At 41.8% G+C, this 21,895-nt stretch overlaps 1 protein-coding gene across 1 annotated transcript in view; it reads left to right on the top strand.

Annotated features, from left to right (window-relative positions):
• TTC17 (tetratricopeptide repeat domain 17) overlaps nt 1-21,646 on the top strand; it is a 65,570-nt gene extending 43,924 nt beyond the window's left edge. The window contains exons 17-25 of the mRNA XM_059819268.1: nt 7,906-8,076; nt 8,711-8,961; nt 9,979-10,144; nt 12,593-12,713; nt 13,050-13,209; nt 13,695-13,778; nt 15,449-15,568; nt 18,068-18,211; nt 20,556-21,646. Of these exons, the coding sequence (XP_059675251.1) occupies nt 7,906-8,076; nt 8,711-8,961; nt 9,979-10,144; nt 12,593-12,713; nt 13,050-13,209; nt 13,695-13,778; nt 15,449-15,568; nt 18,068-18,211; nt 20,556-20,687 (1,349 nt within the window). The 3' untranslated portion in view covers nt 20,688-21,646. The remainder of the gene's footprint in view (nt 1-7,905; nt 8,077-8,710; nt 8,962-9,978; nt 10,145-12,592; nt 12,714-13,049; nt 13,210-13,694; nt 13,779-15,448; nt 15,569-18,067; nt 18,212-20,555) is intronic.
• Nucleotides 21,647-21,895: the final 249 nt, after the last annotated feature.

Below are 21,895 nucleotides of genomic sequence, written 5' to 3'. Positions count from 1 at the left end.
GATGTCTTGCATGCATGTCCCTTATTAAACTGCATTGTGCTCCAATTTAAATAGGTTTGTCTTCCTCTTTACATTTTTTCCCATGTTTTATTTATCACTTCTTTATATTTCATAAGGAGAATTCGTGTGTCTGTTCATCAGGGACTGGTCTGTTACGTAATGGTGAGGTATTTCTCTCACTTAATATGAACAAGAAGTCTGGTTATGTATTGTTGGCGTTTGTATGTTTTGAAAGGTTTAATCAGAAGTGCTATAATGAGACAAATGGATAATCTTTAAATCTATAGCTAAGCCAATTTAGAGGCATCTTTTGGCTATAAGTCAGATTTAAAACCTATTTCCCTATGAGTGAGAACAGTTGTTTTACTATATAATCCTCTTAATTGAAAACCTGTTGTTGGAATAAATAATAAAAAAGAAAGAACTTTTGTATGCGTCATTTTGTGGGCTTGAGTCTAAATTTTGACCACAGAGATCATCATCCTGTTGTTTGCTGTGCATCAAACCAAAGCTTGTTATGTAGCGCACTCTTCTGACCACTCGATTTTGAGCATGCCTCTCATCATCTTTGAAGAAGGGCCACTGACCGCTCATCTAAGAGAGGAATTTAGAGAAGAGGTAGGAATTTATGAAAATCAACTTCTAAAATACTTCCTATTGCTTTTCGTGATTTGTTCTCTATACTTAGCTTTTATTTTTCAGTTAGCAGTATGTCCTGTCCTTTGAAGATGTTTATTTTTGTCCTGTAACGTCCAGTTTTGCAAAGGAGGGTATATATTAAAGGAAAAAGCTCAAAATGCACAGTGTGGGGAGAAACCACACCAAAAGCTTAGGCTAAATTTTGGGCACTACGCGCATCATTCTCTGCCAGTACCCATATTGATACTTAACTTGAAATATTTGACCAGAGAGGGAACTTATTACAGTCTGTCCTTTGTTATTCCAGAATAGTAGCTATGATGATATGTGGGTAGTAGATACATGGGGTTTTTTGGTAGTGATTTGTTCAGTATGTTACAACAAGGACCTGGGGGTGTTGATCGACAGCCGGCTGAAGATGAGCCAGCAGTGTGCCCAGGTGGCCAAGAAGGCCAACGGCATCCTGGCCTGTATCAGAAATGGTGTGGCCAGCAGGAGTGGGGAGGGGATCGTGCCCCTGTACTCGGCGCTGGTGAGGTTGCACCTCGAATCCTGTGTTCAGTGTTGGGCCCCTCACTGCAAGAAGGACATTGAGGTGCTGGAGCGTGTCCAGAGAAGGGCGACGGAGCTGGTGAGGGGTCTGGAGCACAAGTCTTATGAGGAGCGGCTGAGGGAGCTGGGGTTGTTCAGTCTGGAGAAGAGGAGGCTGAGGGGAGACCTTATCGCTCTCTACAACTACCTGAGAGGGGGTTGTGGTGAGGTGGGTGTTGGTCTCTTCTCCCAAGGGACTAGGGATAGGACAAGAGGAAATGGCCTCAAGTTGCACCAGGGGAGGTTCAGGCTGGATATTAGGAAAAATGTCTTTCCTGAGAGAGTGGTGAAGCATTGGAAGAGGCTGCCCAGGGAGGTGGTGGAGTCACCATCCCTGGAGGGGTTCAAGGAACGTGTGGATGTGGCATTGTCGGACATGGCTTAATGGGCATGGTGGGGTTGGGTTGATGGTTGGACTTGACGATCTTACAGGTCTTTCCCAACCTTAGTGATTCTGTGATTCTGTAGCTATAAAAGGTACTGGAGGAACACTTGTGTTTCTGTTACGGAGCCTAGTCATGCCTTGTTGAGACTAGCAGTGATACTGCGGGGTTCAGAGAGCGCGAGGCTGGCTGCTGGGTCGGCGGTTGGGCTTTTCCAGGCTGCAGCAAGGCTTCCAGCAGTTCTCTGCTTCTGCAGATGTAGGTTGCCCATCTGCTTTGTACCTTTCCTGAGTCCTGTAGTGCACCATGAATATGTAGTAGGACTTGTGTATTTCTCTTCAGTTAAATATAGACCTATCAAACATTCACAGGTCTGTATTGCACAGCCAGGTAATTGTAATTAAGAACTTTTACTTTTCTTCTCCCTTCTCTGCTCCATTTGTCACTTTGTTGATTATTTTTCACTAAAAATAAACTGAGAACTCTTTGGTTATATTTTTTTTTTAAGCTGTGTGTGTGGAAAGCACCAAATTTTCTTTGGTATTGCTTCTGGAGCACAGCGCTGTCTTGTGGTCCAGCAGTCATGGCTTGGGACCTTTCTGTAATGTTTTTGATGACAATCCTCTTCAGTGGTTTGCAGTTTCTGCTTTCAAAGCTCAATCATGGGATTCATTTTGAAGTGTAAATATGTTGTTTTTTTCAGGGAAACGGTAAGAAGAGGAATGCACGAATTTTAGAGCAAAATCTTAATAGAACCATGTTTATTTATAATTAAGGTGAGCAGAGCAGCAATAGCTGCTAAAGATAGGTCTCTCCTCTCGTTACTGCACATCCTATTGCTTTTAAAACTCATCTCAAAATAACTGGCATGGATTATTTTTTTTTCCTTAACAAATGTTTTGCAATCAAATACCTGTTCATATGTGGTTGGAATAACATGGTTGCTGTTAATGGCTGGCAAGATCTTTAGGAAATTATCATGTTCACCTTGAAACATCAAGGTAATTTGGGTATGCAATGTGTTAATTCCCGGTGTTAGCATTGCCGTGAAGGTCAAAGCTCATGTTTTGTATGTTGTCTGAAGGAAGGTCTCTCAAAACAGCACTTCCCCATACCACTACCCTGGCTTCGTAATGTCATACTGCGGTGAAGTCACCAGGGTGCAGAAGGTAAGGCAGTTCTTCAGGTGCTAGTTTGGCCCAAATTTTGATGACTGAGATCCCAGTAGTTTTAGATGCACAAAAGGGTTCTGGTAGGTGAGTTCATTCATTCCGATTGGTTTTGTAAACCCTGGGAAATTACATTGCCTGTAACGTGAAGCACTGAATAAGACTTGTTCTATGAAAGTGATGGGTGACAATACACTGGTTTTCAGTTTAATTTCTATAATGGATCTATTTTAGCCTAATTCTAAATGTGCAGTGTCACCCAGGCAGTGAGCACCCCTGAAGTTTTCACATGACCGAAGAGCAGCATTAATTGTTAGGCATTTTCATGTGTAAAGTGATTATATACCTCCCCCTTTGACTCGTGTCTCTCTGCAGCTGTGTAAGCAGTGACTAGCAAAAGTAAAAAGATGACTGCTTGTTGATGCGCTGCTCCTGAAGCGTCTGTAGATGAGGCTATTCGTCTGCGTGCAGGGATTAAAACCTATTTCCATTAAGCTCAGCGATATGTCATTCCTGCTGTGAAAAAAGAGGACTGCCTTCGCTGAATTTCACTATGGGGAATACTAGTTTTGAGCGTGCATCAAAAAACAAGTATGGAGTTAATAACTCATGTTAGCAGCTTGGTTTCAGTTTGTTCTGTACTCTGACAACTCAGGTGTTAGGCTGACTTACATCTGTATTAAGTAGAGTTCTCTCTTTGCATTGTTTAACCATAAAGAGGCACATCATTTAAGTGACGCTTATCTCCAGATAACTTACATTTTTCATAGCCTAATGCAAGTCACTGACTACAGCAATAGTCCCTTGACTCTTGTAATCATTCAAGAGATAATCCAGCTTTGCTTATTCCAAGTGGTAGGAAAAAAATCAGCACCTAAATTGTAAATGACTTGACTTTTAGTTTTGAAGTGTTATTCTGCCATCGTTATTTCTAAATACGTACCGAAAAAATTTAAGGAAATTAGTTTGTCTCATCGTAAGAAGCTAGGAGCCGATAATTTTCTTAAACCTGGTATGTTGGAACATAGGTGGTGGAGTTAGGAATGCCGTATTTCACAAGAATAAGAAGTCAGTAAAAACTCCGTGCTGACCAAAGACACTTGGAGATAATTTTACTTTTTATTTCCAATGCTGTTGATGACACCAAATCTTCTATCTTCAGTTGGTATATAGGAATCGAACAGTTGAAATATTTGGTGAGGCCTCGTTCTCTCTGCCGGATGTACCACGAGACACAAACAGCTACAGTGGCAGTTAATTTAGGTTTTTAAAACAGTCAATGCCCTCTTTAATGGGGGAGTTTGATGACTTTCAAGTCCTTCCTCAAGGTGCAGCACTTCCATGTGATACGCTGGGGGTGTTGTTTGTTCACCTTTCCTCTTTTCCATGCTTTTCACGTTTCTTTCCTTGCTTTAGGTAAGGAACTTTCCATCCGAGGGGCTGGAGTCATCTAAATTGACAGACGACGGCTCTTAAACAAGCAAAAAAACCCCACATAGGACCAAAAAAGTTTATATGTAATAAGGGAAGTTCATAATTGTTTCCAAGTGTGACTTTTCTGAAAAGTGTGGCAATATGAAGTATGGTTCAGAATAACTATTTGTTACCCCTTTATAGCTGGAACAGGTCTTCAACGTCAGTTACTGCATCATTTCTCCTTCCTACTGTTTGTCCTTCTTTGCTGCAGATGTCAACGCTCTGGGTGGTTCTTTCCTTACACCGAGTGGCTTTCAACTGAAGAGGTTGGAATCATCCTATTCCTAACCAAGAACTTAAGCCTGACTTTTTGTTTGGGGTTTTTTAGCCCTACCAACTGCAGTAGGCACCACAGCTTCGGTGGGCGTTTGAGGGGGGGGCCTGAAGTTCAAGAAAGTGGTTAGTATTAGATGGGATGGATGGTCTAGCAGATCTTTTCTATATGTAAAAGGTGTGTTCTGCTAATGCTGTACAAGTGCATTCACATTGCCCCCCAGAAATTCCAAGCTAGAACAATATGAGAAGTAGAGACCTTTAATATCTAATACCGTGTTCTGCTTTTAATCTCCTGCTTTTAATCTTCAGTTTAGAGTTTGTATTTGCTTTTTCTATCCAACGGGTTTACTTTCTAACTTAGGAACTGTTCTCTTTTTTTCCCTCCCAATTTCTACCTTCACCTGGCACAATCAGACTATTTATTTGTGTTATTTCCGTCACTTGAATAAAGGCCCAGATGCTTATTTTGTGCCAACTCTATAGCATCTTTTGTTTCACTGCCTGGACCATCGTAACCAGGTCTTGTAATACACAACGTAGGACAGACTCTGATCCACTTTCCTCTGAGCTTTTTTAGCTCTGCAGAATCAATAGGAAAAGTGGCAAAAGCTGCTCTCAGAAAATACATGAGCAGGAGGGTGATCCTTCTCTAGTAAGTTTTCAGGATGGACTAAGCTGAATTGATCAAGTGCGGTGAAGTAGTTTTAGACATCCAATTTTTTTAGCTGCAACATCACTGCGTCAGGACTTTTCCACCTAAAATTCACACGTGCGTATTCAGGCAACCGGAATAGAGGTGAAATATTGGTAAATAACACACAGCTGAGCATTTGTAGGGTGGCAGTCGCTGTTGTCCTTCGCACGGCTAAGGCGCTGGAAGTATTGCAGCGATGCAACTCGCGTTCTACAGCCGGTGAATGTGTCTGGAGTTTGGGGCTACGTTGTTCCCTTGCTGGTCTCACACTCTTACCTGGTGGCTTTCCCCGTTGGTCTTCAGGCGTCCGGCTGACACGAGCTGTGAAGTTCTGACTGGCGGTGTTTCCGGACCACCAGCTTCATGGTACGCTCATCAGAAGTCTTGAACTTCCATGGGTTTTTCAACCGGTATTTTTCTCTCCTGCGACATCAGACAACCGAAAGCGGCAATTTGAAAAAATGAGGCCACTCAGGTTTCTATATATAGTGGCTCTCAGATCCCAAGAAAGCCAGCGCTCTCGTCGAGGCTGACTTTAGCTGTCAGTGTTTGTAAATTAACAGAGTTGGTCTTAAGTAGAATTTTAAGTGCCGTCGCGGTTTTTTTTCCCTTCTGCTTGCTGTTTCCAGCTTTTTTTTCTCTTTTTGGTGTTTTTATTTCAACTAAAAATAGTCTTCTGTTTTTCAGCCCCTTTGCTTTTTTCTGTATACTAATGAAGAGCTGACCTTCAGCAAAGGCAATTGTGGTCATCACGTTACTGAGAAGCACTTGACTTTGCATCAAAATCAGGCTGGTTTGATGTCAGGCAGGGGGACTAGGCTTTAGGGTTCTGTGCACCCCATTTCTCTTAAATTAAACATGAGGATCTCCGTATATTTAAGTGATTCTTTTTTTTTTTTTTTCCATTCAAGCAATTAATTTTTTATTGACAGCGTGGGGGAGGTGGGGAGGGGATTAAAGAAAGAGTCAATGACTGATAGAGTGGGAAAGGCAGAGTATAACTGTATGGCAGATGTTAGAAGAGTTTACGAAGTTACCTGCTTCTGTTTTCTATGTTTACTCATGAAATACCATTGTTCGGCTTCTTTTATACGCAGCAGAAAAGGTAGGGCAAGAAATAGTTTTTACAGAGGGTTTATGAATATAGTTTTATTTGTTTGATTTTGATGACGTCCCCCCAAAGAAAATACTGGTCTGTCTCTCCCCCAGAGATACCACCTGAGTGTTCGCAGATGCAAAAGTAGAGAGCAGACAGCAAAAAGCTGTAGTTTCGCTTTGCTGGCCCGACGAGAGCGAGATCTAAAAATATTCTTTTGTACCATGGCATCATTGCATGGAGAAGAAAGGAGTCGCTGATCTGTTTTATTCACATTCTTCATATTTTATGCTGCCGGTTGAAAAAAATAGTGCTTTCGGTACGCATGGAGCAATACAGTCTGCATTCATGAGAGTAGAATGGGGAACATACTTGAGAATCTTGCATTTAATTTAAGCTTTCTTTGATTCGCTGTGTGCTTCTTCATTCGATTGTGTATGTATGTGTGCTATTTTCACTCACAAGTGATTGCAATAAAGGAAGGGAGGGATCTGAGAGCAGCAGCTTTGTACACGGGATATGATTTTCTCCGTGGTGGCAGGCTTCCCGTGTGACGACAGGCAGGTCCCCCGCTCCGTCTCTCGCTCCCATAGCTGCGCAGTGGGGTTCGGGGCAGCCCCCAGCCTCTCGCGCGCATGGAGAATCCCGTCTCTGCCTGCGCGGCTCTGGGGGTCGGCCGGGGGAGCAGCTCTCTAAACGCTTCTTGCCCTGGAAGACTGGCAGGTAATTATTATTAGAAAATCTGTGATCTTGAGTTAAAATGTACTTGAGATCAAAAATATTGCTACGAAGGTGCGGGTGGCTACCCTTTAAACTCTCTGAAAGCTTAACAGGGTCTCACTGAAGGATGCTCAAAGGTCAGTGTTGCAAGTTTGCACTTTATTTTTTTTACCTGCTCATTACTGGCTCTACATTTGGATTTTTCCAATGTTACTCCTAGATCTTCGTATTTGGTGGAATCTGAGCCTGTAACCTGACCACAGAATTATCGATGTTAAATTTTCAGCTGAATAAACTTCTGATTTTTGGCATAGATTAACACCCATAGCTTTTGTCTGTCTGTTTAATGAGCTAGTCTGTCTTACCTCCTGTCTGTTGCTGGCACAGCTCAGAGCCCGGCAATCCCGAATCCGTCCGCCTTGCCCCTTTTTCTCTCGCACGTAGGCACGGTGAGCATTATGGTGTCGAAGTGAAGTTCAGATGGCAGGCAACTCCCACGTATGGTGCAGTGTCACTAAAAATATGTCTTGGGAGCACTCGTTGGAGTGGCTACCAGCACGCAGTCATTTTCTACGTACTGCGCAACCTTCCCTCAAAAGAAACCTGATTTTTTTTTTCATTAGTAGTTCACAGTGGATACCTAATATTATTGTTTCCCGTAACTGTTTTAGGCAACCTGCCTCCTCAAGAGGCAGAGCAGCTTTTTAAATCACTGAATGGAGTCTTTGATACCTCGTAGAATTACTCTGTTTAAATTGTACGTGGAAAACTAGAAGACTGTCACATCCGCAGTAGAGCTTCTGCGCTTGTACTCAGGAGGAGCGGTCTTCCATGGTGTATCAGTAAACGTCTCTCTTTCAGGCCACTGTCATGAGAAAAATCCAGATGGCAACCATGACAAGGAGAAATACTTCGATGACCGCCACGAGTCAGTCACACCAGTGGCAGAAGGACACTCTGAGGGAGGTGCAGAAGATCCAGAAGTCCTTACTCAGAGTTCAGCAAGGGATCCCTCCTTCTTGAGACTGGAAAGTAAGTCAGCCTTACAAAATCAGTGCTGGCAAATGAATCTGTGTCTAGATTTTTCAGAAGAGCTGTCTTCCTCCTAGAAGCTACGTTTCCCCCCACCCTGTCTGTAAAGTGGCAAGTAACCCTTAAAACCAGTTTCGTTCTGTTCGCTGTTCTTCTCCAAGTCTAACGTCAAAATGCATGACATCAAAAAATGAGATCAAGGTTTAGATGCTTTCCAAGCTAAAGGATGTGGTTTGTTGCAAGACTCTCCAAACACGTGTTGGTTGTACCTTAGTATCAGCTGTGCCAGACAGAAGGGAAGAAAAACAGTGTCTATGGCGAAGGTACAGAGCGTTTTATTCGGTGTTTAATGCACATACGTAGAGAAAAGCCACCACCTGTTTACTCCCTCAAACGGGCAGAATTCTGGTTTGGAAAGGAAACCGATGAAAGTGGTCTAGAAGTGTTGGGTTTTGAAGCACCAGTTGATGATGCTTTGCATTCTCCAGTCCCCCTCTCCGTTTGCAGTGAGCAGTCGGTGATACTTGGTTTGTGCATGTGGAAAAGTCAGGTGTCAGAAAAAAGATCCTTTGTATACGATTTGTGGAAGCAGCAGGAAGAAAACTTTTGACCTTTTTATGGTATTCCCTCTTAGACGCAGTCGCTGCAGAAAGCAACGGTTCAGAAGGAATGGAGGGGTTAGAAGATGATCAGATGTCGGAAGAGATGCTGGCTTTGGTGGATGAGTTTGAAAACTCTTGGCCGCAGGAAGCTTTTGAAGGGGCGCTGGAGGTAAAAGGTCGTCGGATGGACTTGCAGGGAATCCGGGTCCTAAAGAAGGGATCTCAGGATGGACTGGCTAGCTCCTGTTTTGGGGACTGCGGTGATGATGATGAAGCTGAATGGGTAAGTTTTTGGATGAGTTTGCTTAAGTCTTATACCAGCTTACTATTGTGGAGGAGGGAAAGATGAGGATAGTTCAGGGGGTCTAACACTGGAATATATATAGGAACTTCCCCTGTGGGCCTAAAAGAACTGGTTCATGGCTTGTGTGAAATGCACAAGTAGTTTCAATCCATCTTCTAAAGGGAAGGCCTTCGCATCACTAAAACTGACATCATTTAGTCTGGAGAAGAGGAGGCTCCGGGGAGACCTCATCGCTCTCTACAGCTACCTGAAAGGAGGTTGTAGAGCGGTGGGTGTCAGTCTCTTCTCCCAAGTAACAAGTGATCGGATGAGAGGGGCTGGCCTCAAGTTGCACTAGGGAAGGTTTAGACTGGATATTAGGAGAAACTTCTTCACGGAAAGGGTTGTCAGGCATTGGAAGAGGCTGCCCAGGGAGGTGGTGGAGTCACCATCCCTGGAGGTTTTTAAAAGACGTGTGGATGAGGTGCTTAGGGACATGGTTTAGTGGTGGACTTAGGAGTGTTGGGTTAACGGTTGGACTTGGTGATCTTAAAGGTCTTTTCCAACCTAAACGATTCTATGATCGTAAGTCTTGATTGTCAGCAGCAAGAACTTAGGTGTTGAATGATGCTGGGTGCCTTCAAACTTCTGCTCGCAGTTACAAAGGAGAAGAGTTTCTAACCAAAGGTTCCATTGAGCATGAAAATGATGAAATAACTGTTGTCGTCGTGTTACAAACAAAATATGTAATGGAAAATGCCTTTCGCTTCTCTAGCAGTTAAACTGCTTTTCTCTTATGTTGGAGATTAAAGCTGTGTACTTGGTTCGCGTGGTGTGATGCAGTGAAAGTGAGCAGGCTTAGAGAATGGGTTGAGATGGGAAGGGAGGGAGGGAGAGAGATCTCATCTGTAACATCTTTGAAATTGAATCTTTGGACTAAAACAAGTAGCATATTGGAGCTGATAACGTTCACGGTGTTTCTTACTGTTAACCTTGCCAATACTGTTCTTTTGGTAGATCACTTTTCAGGTCAAACGTTTAAAGAAACCAAAAGCTGAAAGCTTGGCTCTCCAGGAGCCAGTTGGGAGAAACGGGGAAGAAGGGACTAATGGAGAAAACGAAAACTTTTACCAAACTGCCCTGGAGATCAGTGGACCAAAGATACCTTCTCCTGGACCAATAGGTAACCTGCTGCTTCTAGAGAAAGCAAGTCGTTTGCAGATTTTGTATTACTCCAATTTATTTCCTTTGCAGCTTTTATGTTACTCTGGTTTATTACCATAAATATGCATCGCAAAGACTACGTAGTGAAATATGCCTTCTAGATGAGTACGTGGAAAAATTAGAAATCTCTTCCATCTGTACCTTCTTCATGAAGTGCAGCATAACTTTATCTGCTGAATGAAAACTTTCTAGTTAATTCCCAGAACTTCTAGGGATGAATTGGTAGGAGTGGAGAATGAAAGAGGTGGATATTGTGAGTAGAAGTAGTAAAAGAGAGAGGCGGTTTTAATGATCTTTTTCTTAAATGAACTGCTCTGCCCATTCAGTTTTAAACAGATGAGAGACACCCCTTTGGGGACAAGTGCAGGACGAGAGCTTGAATTGATTACTGACTAAACATAAGACACACAATTCAAAAGTAAAAGGCAGAAAACTTGGTCTAATTAAAATTAAAAAAATAATAATAATAATTTAAGTGTTCTGCTGTAATTGGTTTGGTGATACTGTAAGAGAAAACTTAGAGACTGTCTTCCAGAAGACTGGAGTTACAGAAGAGTAGAGTTTTGCACCAACATAGATGAGGCGGTTTGGAGAGAGAGGTGGAGTTTTTGCTAGTTGAGTAACAGGAATTGGAGAATGGTCTATTATTATAGCGCAAGCGAGTTCCACTGGCGTGTCCAGACAGACAGAAGTTATCAGCACACGATTGCTTGGGATGAAGTTTAGAGCTGCTGGAACCTTAACGATGCCAAAGAAGAGAACCAAAGTAATTGGCCCCCATGCTTTTTGTCTTGCCTTGAGTTCAATGGAGGTAAAACCTTTATGTCGTAGGGCTGATGTGTAATAATACATTTTAGTCCTTGACAATTTGATGACCTAGAAAGTGATTTGCCATTTTCAAGGCTTTTACATTAAATCTTTAACAAGCTCCTTTTTTAGCAACTGACAAATGTAAGTTACTGAATTAAGTATTTAAGCAGGGGGAAGGGATTACATGAAAACAGACTATCATTTATGAGCACACATCTGTCCTTTCCTTGATGTATCTTCTCTCCCCCGAACTAATTTGTGGCTTTATTACATAGCGTCCCTCGATTATCTTCCGAACGCTCCTGTGAGGCAAGGTCCACTGGCATCCTCTTTACAAGAACTAAATCATCAAAAGTTTAAGTAACATATTGGAGGTCACCTGGGAAGTTCCTGGTAGAACAGGGAAATGACACTAGCTGTCCTGTCTTCGACTGCCTCTCAGACTACTGAACTGTCGCTGTGTAGTGTTTCCATACCTCTCGCTATCTTTCGCCGTTCACACAAATAAGAACTCACGATCAGATAGTTCCCAGTGGTGGTGATGAGAACTGATCATTCCCCTCTAAAGTTTTCCCAGTTTTCCTCGGAGTTAATTTTCCTTTAATCAGAATACTTTACAAAGGACATGGTATTACAGACTTGATCGTTATTTTGCAAAATTATGGTGAAGCATTTTACCATACCTTGGATGGGAAATAGGATTTGCATCCAAATGGGCAAAATTTCAGGTAACAACAAATAAATACTGAAATACTGCCTACGTAGCCGGTGCGACAGACTGGCACGTTGTTAAACTTGGCTTCCCACTGTGCAAATTTACAGCTACAATGAATTTTTCTTATGTTCCAAACAGTTGGGATGTTTCTGATACGAGAGGAATATGTTTCCTAACAGTTAACACAAGTTGGATTCCTAGGACTTGGTACAGTATCCACCAAACGTAAGGGAAAGATGTCAGTAGGCTTTGGTTCAAATGTGAAGACCAGGTTCTTGTTTCACCCAGTGATCTGTTAACATAAAGCAAGTTATTTAACCTTTGCCTGCTTCACTTAACTTCTCTGCAAAATGGGAGGGCTGAAGTGTAATTGCTTAATAGAAGTTTCAGAAATGTTGCTATCTTGAGTGTAAGAATGCAGTAAAGCCGCTGTCTGTCTTCAACAATATTCACTGAAAACAAACAGCAGTATTTTTTCACCTGGGATTGTCAGAAGATGGAGCAATCCACTTTTACTAGTTTTTACTGTAGCTGTAGAACATAAATGATGACTCACTTATGAACTTTCTTTAAGGACATTTAAGTAGAGACATCAGCTGTAAACAAGAGTGGCGATTGTTCTTAACGTGTAGCTATTGAAAAAGTGTAATGAAACAGATTTTAGAGCTCCACCTCCTAATCTGTCTTGTGTAGGATCCGGTTCTGTCTTCGGATCCCACAAGTTCCATTCAGTCCATTTAAGTTCAGGAATGTGACCGTGACTTTTATAACGTAGGGAATGTATCCAGTGGCGTAAAGTATTTTGTAAATCACTGTAGTGAAGTAGAATGTCCTTCTGCTTCCCAACAGCTTCTTCTAATTTTTTTTTTTTCTTTTCTCAAGGAAAAAGGCGTGACTATCGTAGCCTTGGCTGGCCAAGTCCTGATGAATGCCTGAAACTCCGTAGGGTAGAGCTTACAACTGTAGCCAGCACATGGCTTGCTGTTTCTGCTAAAAACATTGAGTAAGTATCTTCTGTATGAACCTTAAATAAGTTACTCACACAAAGCAAGACAGTTACATGGCCTTCAGTGTGCATAAACTGAAGATTTTAGTATTCTTTAAAGGAAGAAAGAACTGCCAGGATTTCAGAGAAATTTGACAACATTATGTGGTATTTCATCAATAGGCTTGCAAAGAAAAGTGCAAGTGCAGACAGAAGATCCAGTTTCTCTTGCTTCTTGAGCTACTCAAATGAGATTCTGCCAGATCTGGGCAGTTCACACTCACTAAAGAACTTAGTAATGACTCTTCTGTTTTCTTCTCCTGACTGATTCAACTTGGTTTATCACCTTTGTAGCATTACAGAACACATTGATTTTGCCACGCAGTTGCAAGAGCCAGCCATGGAGCCCCTTTGTAACCCAAATCTACCAGCCAGTATGCATACTTTGGACCACCTGCAAGGTGTCTCTAGTCGGGCCAGCTTGCATTACACTGGAGAAAGTCAACTGAAAGAGGTATGCCAGAGTTGAAGGCTGTCACACAAAAATGGCCGTACCACCGCAGATTCAAGGCGCATTTAGCTCAGTGCCCTGTCTCCAGAAGTGACCTTCAGTGAGTGAATGCCTGGATAAAACTGTAAGAACAATGCAAGCGGAAAGCGATATTTTTACCAGAATGTTTTCCCAACCATCTACGATCTGGCCTGAGGGAAATCCTAAAACATTGTTAGTGTCTTTGTATTTATAGCTCTTGATGGATGAAGTAGTGAAAGAAAAGCCCAACTGAGCATACCTAAACTTCTACCATTCTTAGTATTCAGTGCCATGGAGTTACAACACTGTGTGATGATACAGATAGTACTAACTCAAGATAGACAGTGATGTTTACGTTGGAATGGGTTACAGTGTTTGTAAAAGGCTGGGGAAAAAAGCAACCAACAAGTGAGGGACATCTCTTACCAGGTTCCGGCATCTAAGCACTTCTTCTTCCTCTTCCACAGGTGCTACAGAATCTTGGCAAAGACCAGTACTCACCACAGTCATTAGAACAAGTTGGTACTCGAATAGCCAAAGCTTTGGAAAAGGTATGTGTAAATGAGAAGTCTGGGCTTACCGCTCATGACTGACGTAGTGGTCAATCCAGTGTCGAACCGTTTGTCTGAAATCCCGGTCAAGGAACTTTTTAGTACTTGAACTACGGATTTGTCTCTATCCAGCACCTGTAATGCCTTCACGAGTATTTTGTTGAGCTGTATCCTGTGCTTACACTGTCATGTGTCTTGTATATCTCTCTACTGAAACCTGAGCTTGTCAGATTGCCCAATGTTTACAGCCCTGTAGTGAGCGGTGTTGTTGGTTGCTGATACATGTTAAACTACTTCAACAGTTCTCAGCCCTCCTCTTTCTTTTTCTCCCACAATGGCTTGGAGCTTATGGAAAGTTGAGTTAAGCCATGGCTCGACTCCTCAGTCATGCGCACGGCATGCAGCGGTCAGACGGCGGGCAGGCAGGGGCTTCCTTCTTCTCTGCGTGCGTCCTTTTGCCTTACGCGGTGTTGGGCTGAAGTGTCGGATGCGTTCAGGCAGAGCTACGGCACCATGTGCAAGGCTGCGCTTCCTGTGCTCCCCGGAGAAAGCCAAGCTTCCTAGCTAGACTAAGGCTGCGAAGGACCTCGGCTGAGGTCCTTAGGAGGAGATGATTAGGGACATAATTTTTCCAGGATCTACAAGGTAGATAAGGATGTGGGGATTGTTGTTGCATGTTTACAGCTAGTGGGGAGGATATCCCAAACTACTACAAAAAAGAGGGCTCAGCCAAAACAGTTTGGTGCCCCTAGCCTATTCTGCCGAAAGCCACCTGAGGAACTTACGGTGCTTTGAAACTAAAAGCAATATAGCTTTGTCATTCCCAGAAAGTAAAGATGTTACTCTTATGCTTACGTTACAAGACTTAGTTTCTTTTCGCTGTAGATGCGTACCAACTTTTTCTCTTACGTGCTACAGTTGCCCCTGCAGACAGCAACCTTTATCCAAATACGCTGAAAATTTAGCGCTGAGACCAGAAACAGAATTCTCAGTAAGGCTAGCTGTGTTGGAAATAAAATGCGGTTCTTCTGTCTACCAGTCTCATTCCATATTCACAAGAGCTAATCATACAAATCAAGATGGCTACTTACCTAATTGCATATGTGAGCATAAACATTCATTTACTGTATCTGAGTCCACAGAATTAAAGCACATAGTATTTTCCTTTCTAACACGTGACGTGGGAGTCAGCCAGCTAGAGGCACCAAACTTGATCAGACAGGCTTGTCAGGCTTCTGCTCTGAGCTGCATCCCAGAGCATCCTTTTTCTTTCCAGTGACCGCAGAGAGCCTACGAGTCCAATTGGCTAACTTAGCTGAATTTTTTGCTTTATGTTGGGTACTTTGTATACACATCTACATGCTTAGCATCAGACAGCTGCTTAGAAGCTGTTGTGGCGGCTGAAATTCTTGTTGCTGTTTAAAACCGTTTAGCTGCTATTCCTTTCTTAAGAAAATGATGTTGCATTTGTAATTTGTGTTTCATTTGGCAATCTCATTTACTTGGCTATTGCATATATGTTGTTAGGTAAGAAACTTTTTGCTGCTTTGAAATAGTTTAATGCCATTTTTAAGTGTAGCACCCTCTAACTCAATATATCAAATAAATTGGAAGAGTGAAAGACGGGAAGACTGTTCACTACAGGTGTTTTTGTGTTCTTCTTTTGCCAGAATCAAACTTCATGGGTCCTCTCTAGCATGGCAGCTCTTTACTGGAGGGTAAAAGGCCAAGGAAAGAAGGCGATTGATTGCTTACGGCAAGCATTGCACTACGCACCCCATCACATGAAGGTGTGTACACACGTGCCCGCTACTCAGATGAAATAATGTTTTGCTTGTCACAGTAGAGCTTTCACAGATTATTGTTACAGCCAACACTTTGTGTATTGTCTATAATTTATTAGACATTAGCTAGCTGTGGTGATACCTCAAGACTTTCACCACCTGTATAGTGTGGACTGTTTCTTTTTAAAAAATAATAATAAAGAAGACAACTGGGAAAGAGGTTCAGTGGAATTTCCTGCAGCTCAGTGGGTTTGACACCTCTCTGGGCAATGCGAGCTTGAACTTCCCCCGTTATGTAGGACTTGGAATCTTCATCAGCCTTTGTCTGGACAAGTCTTCTAACCTAAGATGTGGGGAGTATACTTTCTGGTTGTGCTTTTAAAGAGGGGAGTATATCTTCTGGTTGTGTTTTTAAAGAGGGGAGGAGATGATATCTAAGTGAAGAACTTAAACACTTAAGATTTAAGCATTTGGGCTGTGAATCTCAGCTGGATACTAGTGGTGGACTTTGTGCAGCAGTTGTATGCTTTACACCAAAAAAGGCAGTACTTTGACATAGAATCATAGAATTGTTTCAGTTGGAAAAGACCTTTAAGATCATCAAGTCCAACCGTAAACCTAACCCTGCTAAGCCCGCCACTAAACCATGTCCCTAAGCGCCTCATCCACACGTCTTTTAAATACCTCCAGGGATGGGGACTCCACCACCTCCCTGGGCAGCCCATTCCAATGACTGACAACTCTGTCCATGAAGAAGTTTCTCCTAATATCCAGTCTAAACCTCCCCTGGCGCAACTTGTGGCCATTTCCTCTTGTCCTATCAAATCTGTTCATAATATCATAATCATCTGTTTAGTGTTTCAGCTGACTAAAGTGCTTGTACCCTTCACCTTGCCACATGGCATGCTGAGCGTTATAATGTCTATTCTTATACACCAAGATCCCCCTTGCAAACTGATAAATGCAATACAAGCTCCTCACTCAACGTTGCAGATTTCGCTTTAGGAACTGAGCAACAAATTGTGCGGCACTGCAAAATGTCTACTCTTTTTTTGAATCTTGGTCTTAAATCCTTCTCTGAAAATGGAGAGACAAAGTAGTTTATGCTCTCAGGATATTATTAGGAGGATTTAGCCATTAACAGTAGAAATGCCTCAATTCAGAAATGCACAACCTATGTAACTATGTCCCCTATAATTCTGTCTCTTTGCACTTCTCCTTTTAAAACAAGATTGGAACCAAGATCTAACGCAACCAGCTCTTGCTTATTTTCCCGTCTTCTATGTAACTGGGAACGGTTCCTCAGAAATGGCACCCTTAACTGTGTGACTTGTAAGGGTCAGAGTATGGATTGGAAACTACAGTTTGGCGAGGTTACGGCGTAGTAGTGCTGTTTTCCAGAAATGTGATATCACGTTGCTTGGGACTGGCTGACTCTCCGAATTTCTGCCTTGTTTTTATCCTCCATACTGAACTGCCTCCAGAGAAAACTGTGGGTCTTGTTTGTAAAGATACAGCTGCGACTTGAAGGCAGTGAGAGTTAGCACTGAATGAACAGCTATTTAATACCTTGTTTTATCCTCCTCCTTGGTTTTATGCACTCTCGCCACTTTCTCTTGCCTTTCCTCATGTAAATAAAAGGTAATTAATTTTCCTCTTGGCTTCTTTGGTGATTCTGACTTCCATTAACACCTGCTTTGCAAACGTGAATGACTTTTCCACCAAAGGTGCTCCTTGCCTTCTAGAGGTCAAGGAGGCAGGGATCATATACATCCAAAAATTTGTATTGTCCTGTTGAGGGCACCTAAGACTCGCTACTAAGCAGTATTTTGTCCTTTGAAGGTGTGAAGCCCAGCTCCCAGAGAGTCTGCTATGGCTGTCAGGGCTCAATGGTTTTGTCAGTCAGACAAGGTCACAGTCTGGAAAACCAGAAAATGAAAAACATGCCATCAGTGACTAGCTGAGAAAATTTTATTTATAGCTGTTATCCAGCATCATGGAGGAATTCTGTGGCAGAGGCAGGATAAAAAACAGCGCATTAGTTACACTGATGGTTAGACCCTTTTTTCACTTCCCTGCTGTCCCCTTTTATTCATATTCCTTCCCCTTTTATGCAAGAGCTGAAGGAGGATGATCAAACAAACAGCTTTTCTTGTCTCTGAGAATGCATCTCATCTTTGGGGAGAAGCATCTGAAAAATAAAGGTATATACTAGGACACTTAAGTGAGTTAATTTTTTAGTTGTTTGTCTATTCAACAGTAGTGTTTGTTGCTGTTGTGAGCAGAGGTCACTATATATGAGGTTTCTTTGCTTCTAACTCAGGTCCAAATGCCCTTTTATAGTAAAATAGGTCTGACTTACCACTTCTCAAGTCCCCAGATAGCAGAGCGGGCAGTAACCGAGTGCGAGCGGCCAGCCGGTGGAGTCTTCTGTTTGTCTTGCTGATCCCGAGACGGTTTCAATGGAAAGAACCTCACTGGTTATCGCTTGCTCTTCTCTTCCAGGATGTACCACTAATAAGCCTAGCAAACATCTTCCACAACGCCAGACTCTGGAACGATGCCATCATTGTGGCCACCATGGCAGTGGAAATAGCACCACATTTTGTGGTTAATCATTTCACACTGGCCAATGTCTACGTAGCAATGGTGAGTGTGCTGTCACCCAGCTATGTCTTGTCTTTGGTACAGTGAGCGTATATATGTGTGTGTGTGTATTTTTATAAAAATCTTATTCTCATCAATAATTTTGGAGGAGCAGCATTCAAGAAATTGGGGTAGGATCAACAAGAAAGAATATTTTTTGAATGCCAAAACTCTTATTACTCCTTTTACTCTTATCACTCATTTAGTACTTGAAGGCCAACATTTTTATAAGCTGGCTTCAGAATGCTGTCTGCAAAGCTTTGTTAAGACAGTAGCAAACAATTGATAATTTTGGTTGGTTGCTCGTCTAAGCACAAGATATTTCTGTAATACTGGAAAATTAATGATAAATTGGGTCTCTATCCTGAAGAGCTGAGCTTAGCATCATAAGTAAGACCCAGTTCACAGTCGTGATGAACAGACGCAAGGGAAGTTTAATTTCAATATCTGGATTATCGACACCCAAAATAATTCACAGATTGAACTCACATTTCTTCATACTGTCTATACATTCTAATCTGCAATTTAGCTTTCAGTGCTTACTCTGGACACAAAACGTTCATTCCTTTTATCTTACTAAAGCTGTATTGGTTCTTGTGTGTTTCATCCTTATCTTTAACAGGGCAAGTATGATTTGAAAGGTAAAAGAGGCACCATTAAACTGAGACGTAGTTGATACATACGTCTGTGTCGAAAGTATTTTCACTTACGCATGTTCTTACGTATCCCTGCTGGTTTTCAGCACTTGTCATAGATTTGCCCTTAACGTTTTGCTCCTGTGGTTGAGGGGATCACGGACATAACAGGGCAAGTTGAGGAGGTAATCACGTATTATGGCTATCAGGGTTGAGAGGAGTTGAAATATGCACAGTACTGTCAAACAGACAATGGAAACAAACTGAAGAAAGGCATGACTTTGTTCTGTCAAGGTATTACTTCTGACAGTTGTTTGAAAGAAATGAAGTAGAAGTTTGATGCTTGAATTGCCAATGTCTTTTTGAAGTTAGCACGGATAACTTCATTCTCCCTGGATCTGAGAGCTATCTCAATGAAGCCCCATATTCAGTATATGAAATGACTGTAGCAACGGGACAAAATTTATCTTCTGGATCAAATTATCCTAACGTAAAGACAAGTTAGTTTATTTACGTCATCGTTAACCTGCTGTATTTGAGAGCTGACTCGGACCAACAGGTTGTAGAAGATGTCATCATGCTAATTAACAGTATAGCGGGATAGGGGCCAAGGTTCCTTTATTTGCAAAACTTTTCAGTAAGTTGCCTTACAAAGGGGAAACAGTTGGCCATGTTAGGGACTAAGAACTTTGGATGGATGCTATAGAAACTGTTGGTGTGGGAATCTAAAGGAAGATTAAAATAATATCAGATCACAGCAAATGTAAATCATTACACCTGCAAATGGAAAAATCTGATTCTTGTTTTCATTGCTGTTTGTCAGTGCTCCTACGAACTAATACGGGATTTTCCATGTAATTCCTGTGGAAACTGTATTAAAATACACTTTTTTAAAAAAATCAAGACTTTACCACTCCCATTGATCTAGTTAGTGTTTGTAATGTGGCTAGAAATGAATATTTTCTCTACTGGACAAATAAAGTTACTGAGAAAAGGAACTTAAGAGAACAAAAACAGTGTTGAAAATGACTGAAAAACCCAGAATGCTTTGGGTCTTTTCCCCTCTCATTTTTCTTCTAATACACTGTTGGATGTTGGCGTGATTTCCTAGTTAATAAATAAGCAGAGTGGCACAGGGAATTACATTTCAGCTGTGTAAAAATATATACTATTTCAGCATGAATGCTTCTTACTACCATTCTGGAGTCCAGCTTATCACTTGAAATTGCCTAGCTACCGTATACTCTTCAAAGTTCTGTTTGTTGTGGGTTTTTTATTTTACTTTGAGTAATCTTTTAAAAATAATTTCAAGTTGTTTCTAAAAATGTTGGCTTTTCATCAGAGTTGGTGGTTTTGCATTGTCCAAGATTTTAAAGCTTTGATCTATGTAAATTCTGACTGAGATCTGTTTTTAAAAGTTACTTTTACAGCAAGAATGCTACGATCTGCTGTTAAAAAGAAAAGACGAGAACGTTGGTCAGTAATGCTCAGCAGTGATTGGATTCCCTTCCAAGGAGTGTGCAGAATTGGGTCATTAGCCCAAGAAAATATCTGAGTTATTTGGGGGAGAATCCTAAACCACAAGGATTGGTGCAGTTACTTTCGTGCGTACCATACTACTCAACTACTTAGGACAGGAAAGGCATAGAAAATGTAAGCATTTACTGGTTTTTAGAATCTGATTCTTTGCAATCTTCTCTCTTTCTTTACAGGAAGAGTTTGAAAAGGCGATGAAATGGTATGAGTCAACGCTAAAACTTCAGCCGGAGTTTGCCCCAGCAAAGAATCGAATCCGCACCATTCAGTGTCATTTACTTATGAAAAAAGAGCGACGGTCTCCTTAGAGATCAGCATCTTTCTCTTTTTTTAAAAATGTCATTATTCTCTATTCTGCTTTTAAGTGTGCTGACATAAATTGATGAATCAAAATTTTTAACAAGACTTTTAAAAAGAGATGGGATTTGGATCAAGGGTTCTTTTATTTTTTTTTTTTTCCTAAATATAGGAGCATCTTTGGAAAATATATTTCACAGACCATAATTTTAAAACATCCGTGTAAATATTAAGCCAAGAAACTTCCATGAGACCATGACCACCTGTACCAGGACCCAGGCACTGTTAGTTTTTTCCTTAATGCTCAGATTGGCATCAGTATCCAAAATAACTTGCTTCATGTCTTACGATCTAAGTCAATGGAAATGCAAAGCACACGCCCGTACCAAATAGTAAGAAGAGATAATCAGCAATTCATCCACGTGAAACTCATGCCTTGTCCAGTCTTGTTCACTCCATGCCACATTGCCTGCTTTTTTGGAAGGAGAGGGGCAGGATTTGAAATGGTTGTCAAAAACAGTAGGAACATCAAGCATTTTTGGAATTGTTTATATCTGTTGGGGGATGAGGAGGAAGTGAGGAGGAGGGAACACCAGGACACTAAAGTTAAAGTGGTTTTTAATCTTACTTGCAGAAAAAAAAAATTGCTAAAAATCCCAATAAGATGTTTTATATTTGTCTGTATGTTCATAGCCCTCTGCCTCCCTGAATGGTTGATTTACTAATTCTTTCTTCACTGTATTTTTAGCCGTTTCAGAATAAGGTGCAAGTTTATGCTCACTCTGAGCCATTCTCTCAGCTGCCGAGGAGGAGGAGGGAGGCGGTGTCCAGGTATCATCAGCAAATAAGTCAGGTGGAAGATTTCCAAATCAGTTCTCTCTTTGGTTGGTGGAGGACATGATTCTCCAGACATCATTGTTGAATCAACAAGGGCACATATTTGAAATAAAATAAATTCTTTATGAACAAGGCACAGCTTCTTCTCTAATCTTTGTGTCGTGCGCCGTTTGCAAGTCTAGGCTTGGGGAGCTGCAGCCTTTCCTCAGGAGCAGACAGAGCCGGGAGGCAGGAAAGCCTTTAACGCTCCTGATCAGACAATGATCTTCTGCGTATCCGTGGAAAATTCCCTGCACCTCTGCACCCGACTCCTTTTCCATGGCAGAAGGGAATCAGGGACAGTTAACTAAATCAGCTGTCTGCCATGTAAGCTACCCTCCAG

This window comes from Gavia stellata, chromosome 7 (assembly GCF_030936135.1).
Source record: "Gavia stellata isolate bGavSte3 chromosome 7, bGavSte3.hap2, whole genome shotgun sequence".
Lineage (NCBI taxonomy): Eukaryota > Metazoa > Chordata > Aves > Gaviiformes > Gaviidae > Gavia > Gavia stellata.
The sequence above is the reverse complement of the archived record's forward strand: the minus strand, read 5'-3'. Positions and strand labels throughout refer to the sequence as shown.